The sequence below is a fragment of the Phoxinus phoxinus genome (genome assembly GCF_949152265.1).
Source record: "Phoxinus phoxinus genome assembly, chromosome: 18".
Taxonomy (NCBI): Eukaryota; Metazoa; Chordata; class Actinopteri; order Cypriniformes; family Leuciscidae; genus Phoxinus; species Phoxinus phoxinus.
The window spans coordinates 3,945,577-3,964,424 of record NC_136893.1 but is presented as its reverse complement, the minus strand read 5'-3'; the positions used below and the strand labels follow the sequence as shown (position 1 = coordinate 3,964,424).

Here is an 18,848-nt window from a genome sequence, read left to right as displayed (position 1 = left end):
AGATCGTTAGTTAGTGTGCGGGTTAGTAAACAATGCAAAATATATATTTCTGTATTGTAAAAAAGAACCAACGAAAACCAATATCCCTTTTTTACATTAGACTTTGGGGTAAGGACAGCAACACTACACGCAGCTGGAATATCCAAGCTATATATATATATTCTTGTAACATTTTACAATGTTATGTTAATGTTAGTTAATGCAACTAATGTGAACTAACGATGAGCAATACAGAATTTATTAATTTTCGTTAACGTAATTAATAAAAGTAAAGTAGATGCATTCATTGTTGATGTCAGCTCAGGTCCATTAAATAATATTAACAGGTACGACTTTTAATTGAATTAAATGGTAAATGGTAAATGGTAAATGGACTGCATTTATATAGCGCTTTCACAGACCCAATGGCCACCAAAGCGCTTTACAATATTGCCTCACATTCACCCATTCACTCACTCATTCATACACCGACGGCGGTGTCAGCCATGCAAGGCGATCCAGCTCGTCGGGAGCAGCTGGGGTTAGGTGTCTTGCTCAAGGACACCTCGACACTTGGTCAGGTGGAACCGGGGATTGAACCACCAACCTTCCGGTTTGTAGACAATCTACATGAACCACTGAGCCACTGTCGCCCCAAAAAAATTAAAATGTATTAGAAGGCTAAATATTGACATGCTTTAAAAATATTTTTTTATTAATTCATATCAACTAATCTAACAAATGGAACCTTATTGTGAAGTGTTATTACAAATTGTTTTAATTTATGCCCATTTTGTGCTGATTACATAACCAAGCATTTTTTAAAGATGACAATAAACAGTATTCTCTCATTTTTATTTATAATGAATATTTAAAAAATTAATAAAACAGAACATGAAAACAAGCTGATTAAATAGTATCATAATGCTGAAGATTAACAGAATTCATAAATAAAAAGTCATGAATTCCCAAAAAGTCTTCACGCAGTATAGTTATTTTATGACGGTAAAAAATCTGGAGTAAATATGAAATAGTGTTCTGCTCATTTTAATGAAATTCAGTGATAAGAAAAGAGCTTCATTATGCCAGCTGTATTGTGTATATGCGACTCAGTTGAATGTGTGTCTGTTCCATGGCACACATTCTGGAAGTCTTGGTTTCCACTCCCCGTCTGGGCCACAGGTGAAGAGACTCCCTCCATTAAGCCTAAAACTCCCTCCATTAAGCCTAAAACCAGGATTGCAGGCGATTGTCACGGTGTTCCCGGATTTGTAGACGGACCTGGAACCCCTCATTCTTGTACCAAGCGGCACATGTGGCTGAGGACAGACCATGTCTGAAAGGCACAGGAAATAGTGTTAATTCATGTAATTCCAGTCTCACTTCCTGCTTGAACCTACGTAGGTTTATAACAAATTTGCATAATGCCAGTTTATGGTCTTCATTGGCTGCCGGCGAACTACGTCTACTTTGACCCTCAGACACTGTAGTTGTAGCGGAGACTGGAAGCGTTTGGTTTGTATTGTTCATGTCGAGAAGACGCTGTTTTCTGCTCAGTGAAAGCAAGTCTATGATGACGCACTTCCAACGGATGAGATTGATACGGTGAAACCGACGCCATCATTGCTGTTCATATCACTGTGTATCACGAGCTGAGGAAGAGCTGAAATTCAGATATGGTAATGAGCGTTTGGTTTCCGACCAATCACAACAGACCGGGCTATCTGACCAATCAGAGAGGAGTAGGCTTGCAGAAAGGAGGAGTTTAGAGAGACTAAATCCTTTATCGAACCGTTTCAGACACTGAGACAAGAGCTGATGCTGGAAGTTTTGATGCATGTAAACCTGTCCTATGAGACTCCAAAAACAAATCTAAGAATCTTAAAATAGCATAATTGGGGCACTTTAAAAATGATGGGCTCTTAGCCAAAAAAATCATTGTGCCCAGTACAAACTTTGGTTGGTTCATCTTACCCAACCTGAAAAATCCTAAAATACACAACCTCATGCATAGTGTTAGTGACCTTTTAATAGTTACCTTTACACTCAGGAGGCGGAGCGCTCCACGTGCCCTTCTGTGTGCAGTGAATGTCTCTCGCACCAATCAGAACGCCAGAACGGCAGTGATAGGACACCACGTGACCGAAGGGAACATGGTCATATTTGGGGTCAGAGATCACAGCATCCGTGTCCTCTGGGGGTGGAGGACAGTGAACAGCTGCAAAACACACACACACACACACTGGCATCAGAGATGGGAAACATGACTATGACTATTTGCCTTGACTTTTATCTTGCTTAGTTGGACACATTTAATATTCAACAATATTATTGATCTGCCTTAAGGTGGACGATGATGAAATTTTCTCCTAGACACAAACTTTGTTGTAATATTGTCATGTTATTATCACTGTAAAGCTGATACAATCTGTATTGTAAAAAGCGCTATATAAATAAAGGTGACTTGACTTTAATTTTACATATGCCAGTGTCAGCATTGTAGTTTTAGGGATGTTCTATTAATGCAACATTAATTTCGTTTTCCATGGTTACTCTAATATGAGTTCATAATCATTCAGACTAATCAAAAAAGCTCACATCAAGAATAAACACATCAGTTAGTGTACATCATTGATTTTATAAATAAGTGGCTCAGTGGCTCAGTGGTTCATGTAGGTTGTCCATTTACCATTTTTAGTATCTTGAACTCTCCTGTCTAAGCAGCTGTTAGACACGAGATCGTGGATGTTTAGCACCGTTAGAATTACATTAATTCATTAAAGATTACATTACATTCGCTCTCATTTAATTCAGAAATAATATTCATCCGCGGCTGTTTCTCGTAACGTCTACCTCTGTAAAATTAGGTATTGGCAACAACAGTGATGGGCAATTCATGTCATCTGTGAATTGGACTCATTTGGACAGACAGATCGGATGAATTCCCATGTCAGACATTTTAAAATACAACCCAGGATCTTGCCAAAAGATATCCGTTTTATTGTTTGGTGTCCCAAACCAGTGAACAAAAGTCTTGTCTTTTACCTCAAGACTCTATTAACAGTCTTCTATCTGAGAGTGTGACTGAGAAAGCCAGAGAAGAGCAGAAGCAGGAGAAGAAGTGATGATAATAAAGGAGCAGAGTTTATTGAATAATCTTAGTTGTGTATCTGGACATTACACTACGCAATGCCCCGTACGATTCCAACCAGTGTTATTATACCAAGGGAAAAACAACGGAAAATGACTGCGTCACAACGTCGTCCTGTGACGTTAAAAACCTTGAAATGGAGACATTCTCTGATCTCGAACTCATTAAGACAAACTTCTCTTTTAAACCACACAATCATAAGATTTACTGTAACAACAATAGCAAGCATGGCATGACCAAGGAAATAAGTCATATAAAATATAAAAACATAAAATGACAAATGAATAATAATAATAAAATTATTAGATGATAAATGATGTAAATCTAATAATAATAATATGAATAAATTATGAATCAAATGACGACTATATAAATGACTAATGATCATAAATGATTATGAATTTAAATATCAAAACAAAGAAAATAATACACCGACGTATGGTTCCTTACAGTAAAACAGGTTATTGAAAACCCTTCGATCCTTCAACGCTAAAAGTGTGTTGTCTAATAAAGGGAATTTAAGGCTAAGGATAAAAATAATAAACGTAGTGTGTAATAATGACTGCAATCTTGTATTCTATTCCTGACCCTGTTTTGATGTAAAGTAAATGGTTTGCAATTGTGTTATTTAAAGCATTGGGATTTCGATATTTAAAATCAAGAATAGAATAGAAAAATCTAAAAATGTCAGAAAAGCATCTTACGCTCGCACACGGGGACCCTTCCGTCCCAGCCTCCGTCCCGGCAGGTCCGCATCTGTGGGCCAATCAGTTCATACCTGAAGAGAGCGATCAGAGAAAAGAAAAGAAAATGAAACGAAGATGGACGAATGACACATGGCTCTGTTCCAAACACAAGTGAGCTGCCGTCACTGTTATCAAGAAGCGTTATGTGTCGGGTTAGTCCCATGAAGAAGCCATTCCACAAAAGGTTATTTAGATTAATAAAATAATGGTTATTTTACGAACTGATCCCTAGCCGCGTGTCCATAACAGATTAACGCAAAACTTTTGCGATATTTTCTAAATGTTGATAAAAACGATTGTGAAATGACGGTGTTTCAATTAACCGATGTGGACTAAAGCGTAACTTTTTTCTCACGCGATAAATCATTCCAAAAATCATGGCAACGGATGTTGGTAAGTTTACGAATACCGCTGCAACCGCTCTAGCCAGTATTTTTAATCGAAGGAGACGTATGTGTGTTGTCATACCAAGCATTAATGGCAAGGAAAGACCCTTATACTGGTGAGCGACACATGTAAGGTGTTTCTCCCTCATATCTGCTTCAAGGTCTTGATAAATGTGGCATTTCTTTGTTGTCTAGAATACAGTATTCCCATAATACTTTTGTCTTTTATGAGTTTAATGAAGAACTCTGTCTTGTCTTCTGTCCAAACATACAGCGCCATCTTTAAAGAATGATCGACTTTTTTATGTACGTTAGATTAACTTTAAGGGGTGGTATATCGCCCTTTTCACAAGATGTAAAATAAATCTCTGATGTCCCCAGAGTGTGTGTGTGTGTGTGAAGTTTTAGCTCAAAATACCCCACAGATATTTTTATATAGCATGTTAAAATTGTCACTTTTTGAGGGTGAGCAAAAACACACAGTTTTGTGTCTGTCCCTTTAAATGCAAATGAGCTGCTGCTCCCGGCACCATTGCAGTTTTGTGAAATATTCCTTTTTCGAATTGCCTGTAAAACCACCTCATATGCGAGCGTAAAAACTTTTTGTGAAATTGACTTGTTTCCATTGGCCAAATGTTTAATTCACAATTTTAATTTGCGCAATTTGAAGGGTAATGGAAACACAGTTGAAAGGTACTTTAGGGCATCGGTTCCCAACAGGGGGGTCGCGTAGCGAGCTCTAAGGGGGGTTGCGTCATATTTTGAAAAGTTTTGAACAATGAGCATTAAATAAAAGTCCTTAACTTTTTTCTGTTCAAAATGTATATAATGAGCGAGTTCATCATGAATTCATTTTCCAATTCGTGTTTCTGTCCACTATGGTACTCCTATAATAAGTGTTTACATTGGGACTATTTTACACTGGTTCGGATCGCTGCCGCTGCGGAGTAGTGCCTGCGTGACTCGTCATAGACGTACACAGAGAGAAGTAGTTCCGGCTACAATGTTCTTCCGAAAGATGCAGTATTCTATTAATAAACACAAGTTTATTATTGCTCGCTATAGCGCCAAAAATAAAGCCTCACATTGATAAAGCCCCACAAATAACATGCAAGTATTGAGGTCCCAGACAGCAGTCATTTAGTAATAGCCTATATTCTTTCTTTTTTTTTACCTACACACCAATGTGAATATTTTTGTTATTGCATTTCAAATAGGGCCAGTTTATAGACTACTCTTAGGCTTACGTTTTTAAATTACAAAGGGCCTTCTGATGTTTTTGTTATTACTTGTGCATAAACATATCTGGCTATAGTAATACCATTTGTTTGAAAACAACATATTTTGTCATCCTTGCTGCAAGCTAACAAGAGCGGTAATATCATTAAATGTGAAGGGGGGTCCTAAAATATTTTCTTGGGAAAAAGGGTGTCTCAGACAAAAAAAGGTTGGGAACCACTGCTTTAGGGAATCCAAAATGGTTCAGTGATATAATAGAAGAACCATTTTTGGTTCAGAGATCAGTTCATAAAAGAAGCATTTTCTTCTTAGTGTGAAGAACATTTGAATGATCTAAAGAACTTTTTGTGGAACAGAAAGATTCCATGGATGTTAAAGGTTCTAAATGGAATTATCAATGCCAATAAAGGAATGTTCTACATAATGCAGTAGATATTCGACTCACATTTGTTTTTAAAGGGCCTTTCACATGTTGTGTCTAAAAACGTGTGGAAAACACCAGCCTTCTCCGAGGACGTTTCAGCAAAGCTTAAAGTCCCACTCCGATCATATTTTGAGCTATTTTTAAACATTCCCAGTGGTCTTTAAATTATGATTATGCCATAATTTAAATGTTTTCTGGGACTTCGCTTCAGCAGAGCGGCAGTAGCTCATTAGCAATTCGCCTCTGCGTTGTGGGCGGAGCCGTTGGCACGGAGAAGCATTACAGTATTATATATACACGTTAATTATTATTATCCGAAGTTAATCAAAGTTATCACCGATCATTATTTCACTCCGAGACGTCGCGGTAAAAAACAGCTCGACTTCGCCTCGATATTTCATCCCTCCCACAGTGATCAATCAGGACATATTTAGTATCAGTGGATTGCTCGAAATTTCGGGATTATTATAATGCTAATGTCACCGCTATATCTGAAAAACTGACTGACTCTCTCACGAGTGATGGGCTTGACACACGAGGGGACAAACGACTGCGACAGGCGAAACTCGTCGCCACCCGGCGTGTGCAAGTCTTACTTACCTGAACGAGCGCAGAATTTCACATGCACGAATGTCGCCTGTTGATTGGCTGGAGGAGGCTGGCTGCACTCTCTCATTATGTAATGATGTAATTACTGACGGGATCAGTCTGTGTTCTCCAAACTTTAATTTTGACGGTTGATAGACGGTGAAAAGTGACCAATTTGAGTATGAGCTTGTGGCCCCGCCCAGTGGAGTTACTACGTCACAACTCCAGTCTATTTTAGCATCTGCTACTGATTGACAGCCATTTGAATGTAGAAATACTCAGAAATACAACTTTGAGCTTATTTTTCTCAATATATGTTCTCTAACATCAGAAAAATGCAACAAGAACATGTTAACACCTAGAAAAACATGATTTTCATCGGAGTGGGTCTTTAAATGGATTTTCCAGCAGCACAAATACCTTGCAGTAGCTCCGCTACTAGATTTATTTATGGAGATGAGGAAAAAAACGATCTTACAGAAACGGTGAAGCTGATTGGTTGGTTCTGAAAAGTTGGGACTTTGTCCATCTCGCCAGGAAAAAACTCTATTGTGAGCGTGATAGAGTTCATTATAATTAGCGTGACATGTGACCGGCCCCTAATCGAGTTTGGCTTTAGCAATGCTTACAATAGCATGAACACTGTACATAGATTTATTTTGCTTTCTGGTATTAAATAAAATTGTCAATATAATGTACAATTATTTTGCGTAGCTCCACGATTTTGATGGATTATATTTATTTTATTTCACCAAGTCATTGCAGTGCATTATGGGATTGTCTTCTCCACAATGGACACATGCAAATGTGCCCAAAATAAGGCATCATAGACACCTACCTCTTTACATACCTTCAAATGCTGCCTATTTCGGCAGTTCACTAGCTTTTGGAGCAGAGCCCTTGATTTAGTTCAGGCTCTTATGTAGATTTCACACAACTCAAAAAGAAGCATTTGTAATCACCCTTCTTGACAGATGGCTGTAGCAGAATCTCCGAATAACACTCCTGTGTACTCGAAGCGGCCATAGGAAATCTCTCCAGCAGATCCGCATCTTTTCCCTTTTGATACAAACATATTGTTAGATTGTTCCAACACATGAGGAAAGTCAAGAATGTATAATCAGTCTGGTCTCCAAAACTTTCATTAACTGCCTCCTAATAAATGTCACACACACACACACACACACACACACACACACACACACACACACACACACACACACACACACACACACACACACACAAATGTTCAAAATGTTCACTTTAAACATACGTTCACATTGGACCCGCAGGTTGGTCCACTGGCCGTGTTGACAGCGTATAATGTCGCTCCCTCTGGCCCGCCGGTATCCCACACCGCAACTGTAGCGGACGCGAGCGCCAGACGGGTGCTCTGCCAGCGCGGCGGACTCGTCTCTGAGCTCCATGTTGGGGTAAGACGGAGCTGGACCACATTTACCTGTGGGAGATGAGTTACGCACTGAATCTTATCTATATTATTCACTGACCTCAACAACAGAGAGAATACTAAAAGAAAGTTGGTCTTTCAAAAGAAGATAACACTAGTAAACATAACCTGAATTAACTAACATGTATGTTTTGGTCATGTTTTCCCTGTGCCTGTGTCACCTGACCCAGGCCTTGTCCACACCTTAAACTGGTTTCATTTGAAATCGCATCTTTTTCTCTCCGTTTTGGCCTTTGGTTTCCACACAGAGACAGCGTGCGTTTTTATTAATGAAAACGAAGCTTTTTGAAAACGCCCTCCAAAGTGGATACATTTAGTGTGAACTGTGAAAACTGAGGCATTTGAAAACGATGTAAGTTTAGTCATGTGACGCATATATTGAACCGTTGTGCTATTCACTTTCACACTGTTGCTCAAATATGTTACTTTGCACACTCTTCATATCACAGTCCTGAAAAAGATGTCAGAAAATGTACTTAAATTTGCTGTCCTGTCCTGCGGCAAAACATCCAAGTTTTACAAAACATTCGTGTTTAGACCGAACATATAATGGTGAGTGAGTGCGACCTGAACACATCAGAGAAGGCTGAGCCTGAGATATATTGCGTGATAACTTGATTATGTCTTGTTCTGTATCATCTCAGTGAGCTCAGGTTCACTCATGCGCTGTAAAGTGAATTTAGCGTTTTGCGACGTGTCAGTGTGGATGAGAAACGCTAGTGTGGACGGAGAGCGTTTTGAAACGAAAACTCAGTTTTCAAATCTATCCGGATTAATGTAGACGTAGCCCCAGTTTCCCAGTGTGTCTGATTATGTTTTCCGTTGACCTGTGGTTATATTAATGAACTGGTTAGTCCCTGTGTGTTTAAGTCATGCGTCCTCGGTTCCTTGTCCTGTCCGTTAATGTGTTTGTATTTGCCTGCAGTTCTTCATTGTCTTGCTGACTGTTATTAAAAGATTATTGGTTTATATTTCCTTGTATTTGCCTGCAGTTCTTCATTGTCTTGCTGACTATTATTAAAAGATTATTGGTTTATATTTCCTTGTATTTGCCTGCAGTTCTTCATTGTGTAGCTGACTATTATTAAAAGATTATTGGTTTATATTTCCTTGTATTTGCCTGCAGTTCTCCATTGTGTTGCTGACTATTATTGTTTTGTATTTCCTCGTGCGCTGCTTCTATATAACCACCCGTGACACATACAACTTCACCTATTTTTGCAGTATACAGTGCAGTATTAAAGACTGAATTCCTGAATAATGTACTACATTTGATCAAATGGGAAGTAAGTAAGACATACAGTAAGTATCCCATAATGCAACACTCTACACTTCCATTTCAAGGGTGAATGAGTTGAACAATAATTTCCCCCCACTTTTTTTTTAAATATAAGAATTACAATAAAACAATACAAATACAAATATATAAATATATATATATACACACAACCCAGTCAAAAGTAATTAAAGCTTTTTTTTGCTCACTAAGCTGTATTGATTTTCTCAACATACAGTAAAAACGGTAATATTGTGACAATATTATTTCAAGTTAAAAGCATTGTTTTCAGTATGTAATTATGTAAATGTAATTTATTATTTAATCTGTGATGCAAAGCTGAACGGTCACATGATCCTTCAGATCCTTTAGCAAGGCAGTATTCATTTATCAAATGTGACAGTAAAGACATTTATTTACTAAAACATTTAATAAACATTTACAAAAATGTTCTATTTGAAATAAATACTGTTTTTAAACCTTCTATTCATCAATGAATCCTGAAAAAAGTATAATATCAGTCAGTCGCGACATTCCAAGGTCAGTTATTCCCAGATTGCAACACTGCATAATGATAAATTGTCCCTTAAACGTCTTGTTTGAACTTGTTTGTCTTCTACGGCTCAAAGCAGCTAGAAACTGTTATTCGCATTGAATGAGCTAATTAAATATTTCAATTTAAGTTAATATTAGTATTATTATTATTAATATTTAGTCTTATTATTGCATACTTGCCACATAAATTAAAAATAAGCAAGATCCAGCCGTGATAAACCCCTTCAGTGTGATACAACTCAGAGTCCTGATCACCTTGTCAGGGTTGTGAGGTCATGTGACCACAAAGCATGCTACTGTTTGAAACTTTTTTATGGTTTCAAGTTTCAACACATTACTGCACATACCAGAAGCTGAAATCCTTTTAGGGCGACACGCAGGCAAGCCCTGCCATTGGCCGTTGGGCCCACATGTGACCTGTGGTGAGCCAATCAGATCAAAGCCCTCACTGCAGATGACGTCCACTGTGGATTTGTACAGAACACTAGATCCACGTATCCTTGCGTTTGCCACAGTAAGTGCTGAACAGTGGATCACTGACAATAAACAAGGGTAAAAATACTGTTACTGCTTTTATTTGTAGTGAAGAACAATTTGCATTCATATGTATGCATTTAGCAGACATTTTTATCCAATGGCTACATGTGACATGCAAGGTTTTACAATTTATATTTGTGACCCTGGACCACAAAACCAGTCACATGGGTCAATTTTATGAAATTGAGATTTGCACATCATATGAAAGCTGGATAAATAAGTTTCAATTGATATATGGTTTGTTAGGATAAGACAATATTTATCAGAGATACAACTATTGTAAATCTGGAATCTGATGGAGCAAAAAAATCGAAACATTGAGAAAATCTCCTTTAAAGTTGTGCATTTATGTTCACGATTGTGCTGCATTATCTCACAAAAATACATGTTTTATATATTTACGGTAGGAAAATTGCTAAATATCTTCATGGAACATGATCTTTACTTAATATCCTAATGAGTTTTGGCATAAAAGAAAAATTCATAATTTTGACCCATAAGATTTACTATTCCCACAACTCGTGCGACTCGAGACTGGTTTTGTGATCCAGGGTCACATTTGTTTCCCAGCTGGTTTAGATACATTTTCTTCTTTATCAGGATACAATTTTGAAAGAGCTAATGTTATCAGGATACAATGACATTATTCACAGTATTAAATGCAATAAAATAAAAAAATTTCCCAAAACATCATCTGTACTTACTTTGACACTTCGGCTCATGTGGAAGCCATTTGGCGCTGGTGTGACACGTGAAAACTCCTGATCCGTTGAATCCCTCATTGCATGTGACGGTCACGGACTCTCTCGGCTCGTACACAGACTTCAGCTCTCTCACTGAACCACTTCTTCCCAATTCAGGAGTGGGACATGTTATGAGATGAACACCTCTTGAGAATAAAACTTTTGAGATGAAGGAAAAACATGGAGTAAGACTGAATTGAAGTGAATATTATTTATACAACACATTTAAAGAGGTCAAATCAAATGTTCCTTAATGTTTAAAGATAACAGGAATAATAGAGCATTTATTGAGACAAAGCTGCAAAGATATTTTTCAGTGCCATTGCTCATTTCACGGGAGTTTCTTAAAGGAGCAGCGTCAAAAAACAGACAATTCAAAAGGTCAGACAGAATGGGTGGAGAAAGGTCATGAAAAATGTAAACATATTGTTTTTGGCACCAAAAAAATAATAACAATAATCACCAAGACTATAAGAGGAACTCAGGGGGATCCTTATAATAATTAAATCAATTAAACAATAATAATATATTCTAATATTATTTAAATTAAGTTCTCCTTTTTCACCCATTTTATCATCTACTAGGTAAAAATCACAACTCATAAAAAGTAATACAATTTACATAAAAATGTAAATCCAGAAGTTTAATCCCTAACCAATGTCATAAGACACATGAATATAGGTTTTGATGATGGGTGACCAAAATTTAACATCAGGACAATGTCTAATGCCATCGTCAATTTGACGTTGAATACTGACAGCAGCTGACATTAATATTTTACTGGTTTTAAGTCAACTTCAAATTCAACATCTACCAAATGTTTCATATTAATGTCAAAAGCCAACATTTTAGGTATGTAACTAAAACCCAACATCCGATAATCGTCAGAATGATATGTCCACACAATTGACCGTTCGCAAAGACCCCCCCCCCCCTTAGTTACTGTCGCTATGTCCGACAAGCTACGCCGCTCTCACACACACACACACCATGTTCTCACGCAGTGAAAAATACATTGCGGAGCAGAGAGGAGACTGACAACACACTGACAGACAGGACAGACCAGGATACTTTTTGATATTGGATAATATTACTGGGTTTAAGTCGTACGTAACCAAAACAATACAATACAGATTTATTTGTATAGCACATTTTTAAAAAAACAGGCGTCTACCAAAGTGCTTAACAAGGCCAAAAGACAAACAATAAGAATAGAAATGTAAACATAAAACACACACATCAGGATATATTAAAAGCTATTGAGAAAAAGTACGTTTTCAAAGTAGATTTAAAAGTTGACAAAGTTTGGGCAGATCTGATGTAAGCCGAAACTGAACTAAAACTTCAATATCTTCCAAACATGTTATGGCAACATCATATTAACATCAAAGATGGACATTTTAGCTATGGTAATCAAAACCCAACATCTGCCACAGTAAAAGTCATAATGTTAACATCCACATAGCATAAAATAACAAAGTAACAGAAAATGTAAAGTCTGGCCAATGTTGGAGGCTGACATCAAGCCAATGTTGGGTTTTGACATTAACCGGATTTCACCAAAATTGAGTCCAACGTCTTTCTGAAGTTAAAGTTTAGAGCAAGAAACTACCTTTAGTGGGCAGCATGCATTCTTCACATCACTTGAAATGAATCATTTGAGGAAGTCGGTGGAGTTCCGCGTATCTAACGTGAATCAATCAAAACTAACTTTAGCTGGAGTTAAAGGACCGCTATAAAGCCAAAACAATCTGTTACCTTAAATTATACGTTTATCTCTGTAAAGCAGCTTTGAAACAATCTACATTGTTAAAAGCGCTATATAAATGAAGATGACTTGACTTGACATCCACCACGTTGTCATTATCATGTGACCTACCAGTGACACTTTAAAGCCATTCACAAATGCTCTCCCGTGGCCTCATGAGATAGTAAAGTGTCCACAGTATGCGCACTTCACAATCTAGCCAGAATAAGTAGTTCATCCGGGTCTTTTTCCTTATTTTGTCACATAGGCTACTGTGTTTGCCTTCTATATAGTAACGAAGTATGTGATTTTGGATTCAGCCCAAGTGTGAAAAAAAAAACAGCCTTATTTACCTTTAGAGCGACGGCGACACTCAGGCAAGTTCAGCCATTGGCCATGTGGCCCACATGTGACCGCTGATGAGCCAATCAGATCAAATCCCTCACTGCAGGTGATGGTTACAGTGTCTTGGGGGGTGTACTGTGTCCTCTCTCCGGGATGAACCCATCGGTTTGCCACAACAGGTGCTGAACAGATGACCTTTGACACTAAACCAGGCAGGGGCGTAGCCAGAACTTTTTTTTTCCAGGGGTGACCAGTTAAGACCCAGTGATTTTATTGGGGTGGAAAAAAATAATGAATTAATTCCTGCTTCAAATCTAGAGAAAATCAATTAACATGCAATCGTGTATAGCCTGCGTGTAATAGGCTGCCTTAAAACGGATGTGGAATGGCACACATAAAACTAATTTCATGTACACTAACTGCATCTCAAAACCAGCACCGGATCCTCGTTCCTGTGTGATGATTGCATTTTTGCCTGACTTTAATTCTCCTTCATAGCCATAGACAAGGAGTCTCCGACACAAACGCGATCAGTCACTGGTAGAGGTCATTGAGTATAACCGATTAAACGGCTTATAGCTTAGAGAGACAAGAATAATTGCATAGGACTCATGCATGTGTACTCGCAACTACAATTTTGTCCATCATATCGATGGTATCATGATACAGTGATTCTAAAATAGTCTACTTTATTCATTGCCAGACAATTTGATAGATTGATCTATTATATTGACAATGTAATAATGTAATAGAGAGAGAGAGAGAGAGAGAGAGAGAGGGGTATAAGCATGTTTAATATTTGTTAATAAACAGGCTTTCCTGTAGCTCAGACAGTAGAGCGTTGGCACTAGCAACGCCAAGGTCATGAGTTCGATTCCCAGGGAAAGCAAGAACTGACAAAATGTAAAAAATGTGTACCTTGAATGCAATGTTAAGTCGCTTTGGATAAAAGCGTCTGCCAAATGCATAAATGTAAATGTTAATTTTGTAGGCTAAACCTTAAGGTTTTATGTAAACGTGCGCTTGAAGAACTTGTTTGACTTTTGTGCTCGATTCTCGCTCTGCTGTTTTTATATTTATGTTTGTTAAGTGCAGCGTTGCCATGTCCACTTATTATAGGTATCTTTGGGATTGTTATTTTTTCCATATTAATAGGTTAAGTGAGAATTTAGCTCAGCTGGAGTGTGAACATTGCCTTTGCTTTGTGCCAGTATCATAGTTCACTTCTTTGAACGAAAAAAAAAGACAAAAACTTGACGTGTTTCCCCAAAAGCTTCTGATGATGAATTACCAGTAAACACCACTAGAGGACGATAATAAACTGCAGAGTCAAACTCAATAAATCAAAGCGGATTTACTGCCATACAATCGAATCCTCTTACATCCAACCCACTGTGAAGGTCTGGTGAAGCACTACTGCATCATGCTTTTGCATAGTTTATGGTTTTTAGAAGATATAATGGAAGATACAATTGCATTTTATGAGTGTGTGGCTGTGTGAAAGTTTTGAGTATTGCAATTCATATAATATAAATTGAAGGGTTGGGGTGATTTTAACATGACAAAGGGTTCAAATCACCTTCACAGATGGGGTCTGTCCCGTTCCAACCATTTTCCAGACACATACGGACTCTTTCTCCTCTCAAAACATATCTGCATGAGAAAACAAGTATATTAATGACAGAAAGAAAGAGAGAAAGCATCATGAAAGAAAAACATTATTAGCCTGGTTGGATAATAAATCATTAAAAAGTTGAGACAAAGTAGAGAAAACTGTATTTAGCAGACCTTTCATGTGGAAAATATACATTTTTAACTCATTTAAACTGTCCTTAAATAAATAAATATGTTGCTTAACCAAATTAACACTTATTCAACCCTCTTCACTTATTCTACCTGCTCGATTTATTCTCATATAACCATGTTTTCTTATGGACTTCAGACATAAAATAAGCTCTCGGTACCCTGTATTGCACATAGCAATGGCTCTATCACCGAACGATTGTCCATCTCGACTGTATTGGCCATTCTCTATGTCACCCAGCGCATAGCACTTTTTCTCTGTGAGAATAAATGAGAAAATATGAAAAGGTGGAGTGCAATGAATGAATAAGAGATATTTTAGAGACATAGATAAACGGATTCATCTTACTTTGGCATTGCATGGTCAAGGTTGTCCAGTGTCCTTTCTTACAGTATGAGATTCGACTTCCTTCTGATTGTGAATAACCCCGAACACATTTATAAGCCACTTTTTCCTGGTCATTGAACAGTACTTTGTGAAGATATTTGATGTCCAGCTGCTTGTCCCGATATTTGGTTGGTTCACCACATGTATTACGTGTCTGAAACCGTGAAATGGACACTGAAAAGCATAAAAATTATTTTTAAAATTGTTTTGTTTTTAATCATATGTTTAGGTAATGCAGCTTTTATTAATTATGCATTTTGGCAACCATACTGAAAATAACATTGCAACTTAATCATCAATATGATGTAATACTGATAGTCTGAGTAAAGTGTTTTGAGTGTAAATTGTAAAGAACTAATGACCTAACTGGAAGATATGCAGCTTATATGAACTTATGTTTAACTTTATGTTTAAGATTATGCCTATTAATGAAACTACAGAATCTTCCAATAGCCTTGAATATTGGTAACTAAAACTGTTTACATTATTGATTTTTTTTTAATCAGCGAGCCAGCTTATTGATCTGACAGGTGTCCATCATACTGGACAAATAAAGTTGTTTAACATTGTCATTAAACTGAATAGCCATAATCTCACACATATATGTGGAAAAAAATATATAATAATAATAAAGTGGTTTGAATAGCGGCACTGTGTCAAACGTTATACGTTGAATGATGACGCAGCGTGCCACATTGAGTGCTTAAAGTTGTTGATAATATTGAAGCGAGTTTTGTCGCGTAGACATTTGATGTAACGTTAACCTTATATTTAAAAGGTAGCCTACTCACCTACAAAATGCGCAAACACAAGTAACGTTATGAGTATAATCCTCCAAGCAGTCGCCATATTCACGGATTTCTGCAGACGAAGAGAAGGAGTCTGTCTGACCGAAAACAAATAATGTGTTCAAATTACACTCTAAAGGGCTTAACCAGTGGTGTAGTCTAGTTTTTTGTAGTGAGTATACTGTGACCCCCCCCCCCCCCCCCCCGCCTAACCTGTCTCATCACCCCATAAGCACCACCACACTCACTAATGCATACAGTAGGCCTATGCAACGACATGTAATTGAGAGCATTATGAGACTAAGTGTTATCAACATGTCAATTTATTATAAGCAACACTAGACTTTAACAGCCAATGAAATTTCCAGCTGAGGAGACTGGACTGATTTTCTACTGTTTATTGTTAATCACCATTTATCTCAGCCAGTTAAGAGCTACATTTAGCCTTAGATGTTATATGAATATGGTCCCTGAAGCACAGGTTTTATCAGCTGACAATAATAATAATAATAAAAAACATTATAGGCACAGATACAAATTTACTTTTAGAAATGGTGCTTTTGGAAGAAAATGGTGTTAATTGTTTTGGCAAGTTTACTGTTTAAATTAAAACATGTATGAAAATTTGTGTGATATTCCTTTTTAAAATAAGTTGTAATATATGTTATTATTATTATTACTTTACAGAACATTTTACTGTGCAATTTCTTTCATAATTTCTTTGAGTTTATACCGAACTTTTATTTTGACAGGTTGTCGTAAAGACATTACAGTTTCTGTGTGTGTATGATAGGCTACGAATGAATGGCGATAGTTTTATCAAATGAAATGGTGAAATTGTCATGAAGTGACTCTCATAGCAGCTCTGCGATGAAGTGCACATGTGTCATGTGTAGCCTACATCATGTCCTCATAGCTACAGTGAAGCGCTGAAAACACCACGAGCGCGAAGTCACGCGCGCTTCAGTGTGTGTGTGTGTAGTTAGTAGAGCACACATTGAGCGCTCATTCCCAGAGACGCGTTGAACAACTGCAGTCTCTTTGAGTTTTTAATATTCACAGACACTAGTCGCGATTTGATTCATTGTACAGCCCTACTTTTGATTTATTCATTCAAAAAAAATGACCAAATTCCGTGACGTTCTGCTTTATACAGTTGTGAGTGGATTCCGCGATTTGATCTGTGTCCATTGCAAACACAGACGCGCTGAATTTATGAATGAAAGTGTGAAAGTTCTGTCACAAAATGAAGTTGTTACGTATCCTCAAGCTTTTTTTAGTGGGTATACGGAAATACTTGGCATTTCCTAGAGGGTATACGGCGTATACCTGCGTATCACGTAGACTACACCACTGGGCTTAACATACGCCCGCTGACTCGTGACGAATTCAAACCCTGCCCTCAGTGTAAATCCAAACACCGGTAAACACTTCTATATTCGGTAAAGTTCTTGTAAAACAACATAAACGACTTACTCATTCAAACAATATCAACGATCCGAGAATAAAAAGGCGCGTTTCTGAATGGACCAGAACGGTCGTGGTTTTGACCCTGTGGCATATCCAATAAAACTAACTTTTTATTATTATTATTAGCCTACTAGTTATCTTAGTGACTAGCTTTTCTAGTATTAGGCTATTAATAATCAGTAGCCTATACTTTGCAACTGGAATACTAGCCTAATTATAGACCTATTTATTTTTTTCCTTTCTGCCAAGTTGATTAGGAGTGACTATAGCAAATTAATAAGAATATGGCGTGATGAAAAGGTACCAGCAGTGACTAATTGAATATAGTTATGAAAATTAACCATGTTTTTTTTTTTTTGTAAAAATGTAAGTAGCCTAACCATGTTTTTTGTTTTTTTTGTTTTTTGTTTTGTTTTGTTTTTCCGGATTGACTACCATTTGTATTTACCATGGTTAATTTATTGTTAACCATTTTATTCAACTAAAATTAACCATGATTTTACAACAATAATAAAAAAAAAAAACATGGTTAGCCTACTATAGTTAAACCATGTTTTGTTGTTGTTGTTGTAAAACCATTATTCATTTTCGTATTCAATCTCATACTAATACATTAAAGGATTAGTTCACTTTTAAAATGAAAATTCTGTCATCATATACTCACCCTTAAGTTGTTTCAAACCTGTATGAATTTCTTTCCTCTGCTGAACACAAAGCAAGATATTTAGAAGAATGTCAGTAACCAGACAGTTTTTGGTTCCCATTGACTTCCATAGTATATTTTTTTCCTACTATGGAAGTCAATGGGAACCAAAAACTGTTTGGTTACTGACATTCTTCTAAATATCTTCCTTTGTGTTCAGCAGAGGAAAGAAATTCATACAGGTTTGTATGATAAATTAGTAACAGATAATGAAGGGAAATAAAAAATGCCTAACAATACACTGTGAATTCACTTTATACTGTGTTATACAGTACATTCAGGCTACATTGTATGTTCCATAATGATGTTAATGCAGTACTTTTATCTACGGTGTGCTGTTATTGTTATACCACACAAATACATAGTCTCATTTATATTTAATTTTATTAAATGCTTTGTTTTTCTTTAGCAGTAGCTACTGTGGTTCACATCTGGTAAAGGTTTTGCAAGATATCATTAAAACAAGCCCATACATGAGCTTTTAATGTCTGTAGGATTTTTCACCTACAGAA

At 37.0% G+C, this 18,848-nt stretch overlaps 1 protein-coding gene across 1 annotated transcript; it reads right to left on the bottom strand.

Annotated features, from left to right (window-relative positions):
* Positions 1-815: 815 nt before the first annotated feature.
* On the bottom strand, positions 816-17,629 carry LOC306986218 (CUB and sushi domain-containing protein 1). The gene is made up of 13 exons (XM_079589217.1): positions 17,528-17,629; positions 16,167-16,310; positions 15,337-15,549; positions 15,149-15,245; positions 14,764-14,837; positions 13,193-13,414; positions 11,054-11,251; positions 10,160-10,348; positions 7,787-7,972; positions 7,476-7,572; positions 3,835-3,908; positions 2,018-2,197; positions 816-1,315 (listed from the first exon to the last, which is right to left on the bottom strand). The coding sequence occupies exons 2-13, from the start codon at positions 16,222-16,224 to the stop codon at positions 1,089-1,091; spliced, it is 1,815 nt and encodes a 604-aa protein (XP_079445343.1). The 5' UTR covers positions 16,225-16,310; positions 17,528-17,629; the 3' UTR covers positions 816-1,088.
* Positions 17,630-18,848: the final 1,219 nt, after the last annotated feature.

Bases quoted from the DNA above. Each gene is read 5' to 3' on its own strand.
- LOC306986218 (XM_079589217.1), bottom strand. From the start codon at position 16,224: ATGGCGACTGCTTGGAGGATTATACTCATAACGTTACTTGTGTTTGCG. The intron at 14,838-15,148 runs GTACCGAGAGCT...TTTCTCATGCAG, and splicing joins ATTGCTATGTGCAATACAGG to ATATGTTTTGAGAGGAGAAA. The intron at 13,415-14,763 runs GTGATTTGAACC...GGAAAAAAAAAG, and splicing joins GACAGACCCCATCTGTGAAG to TTCTGGCTACGCCCCTGCCT.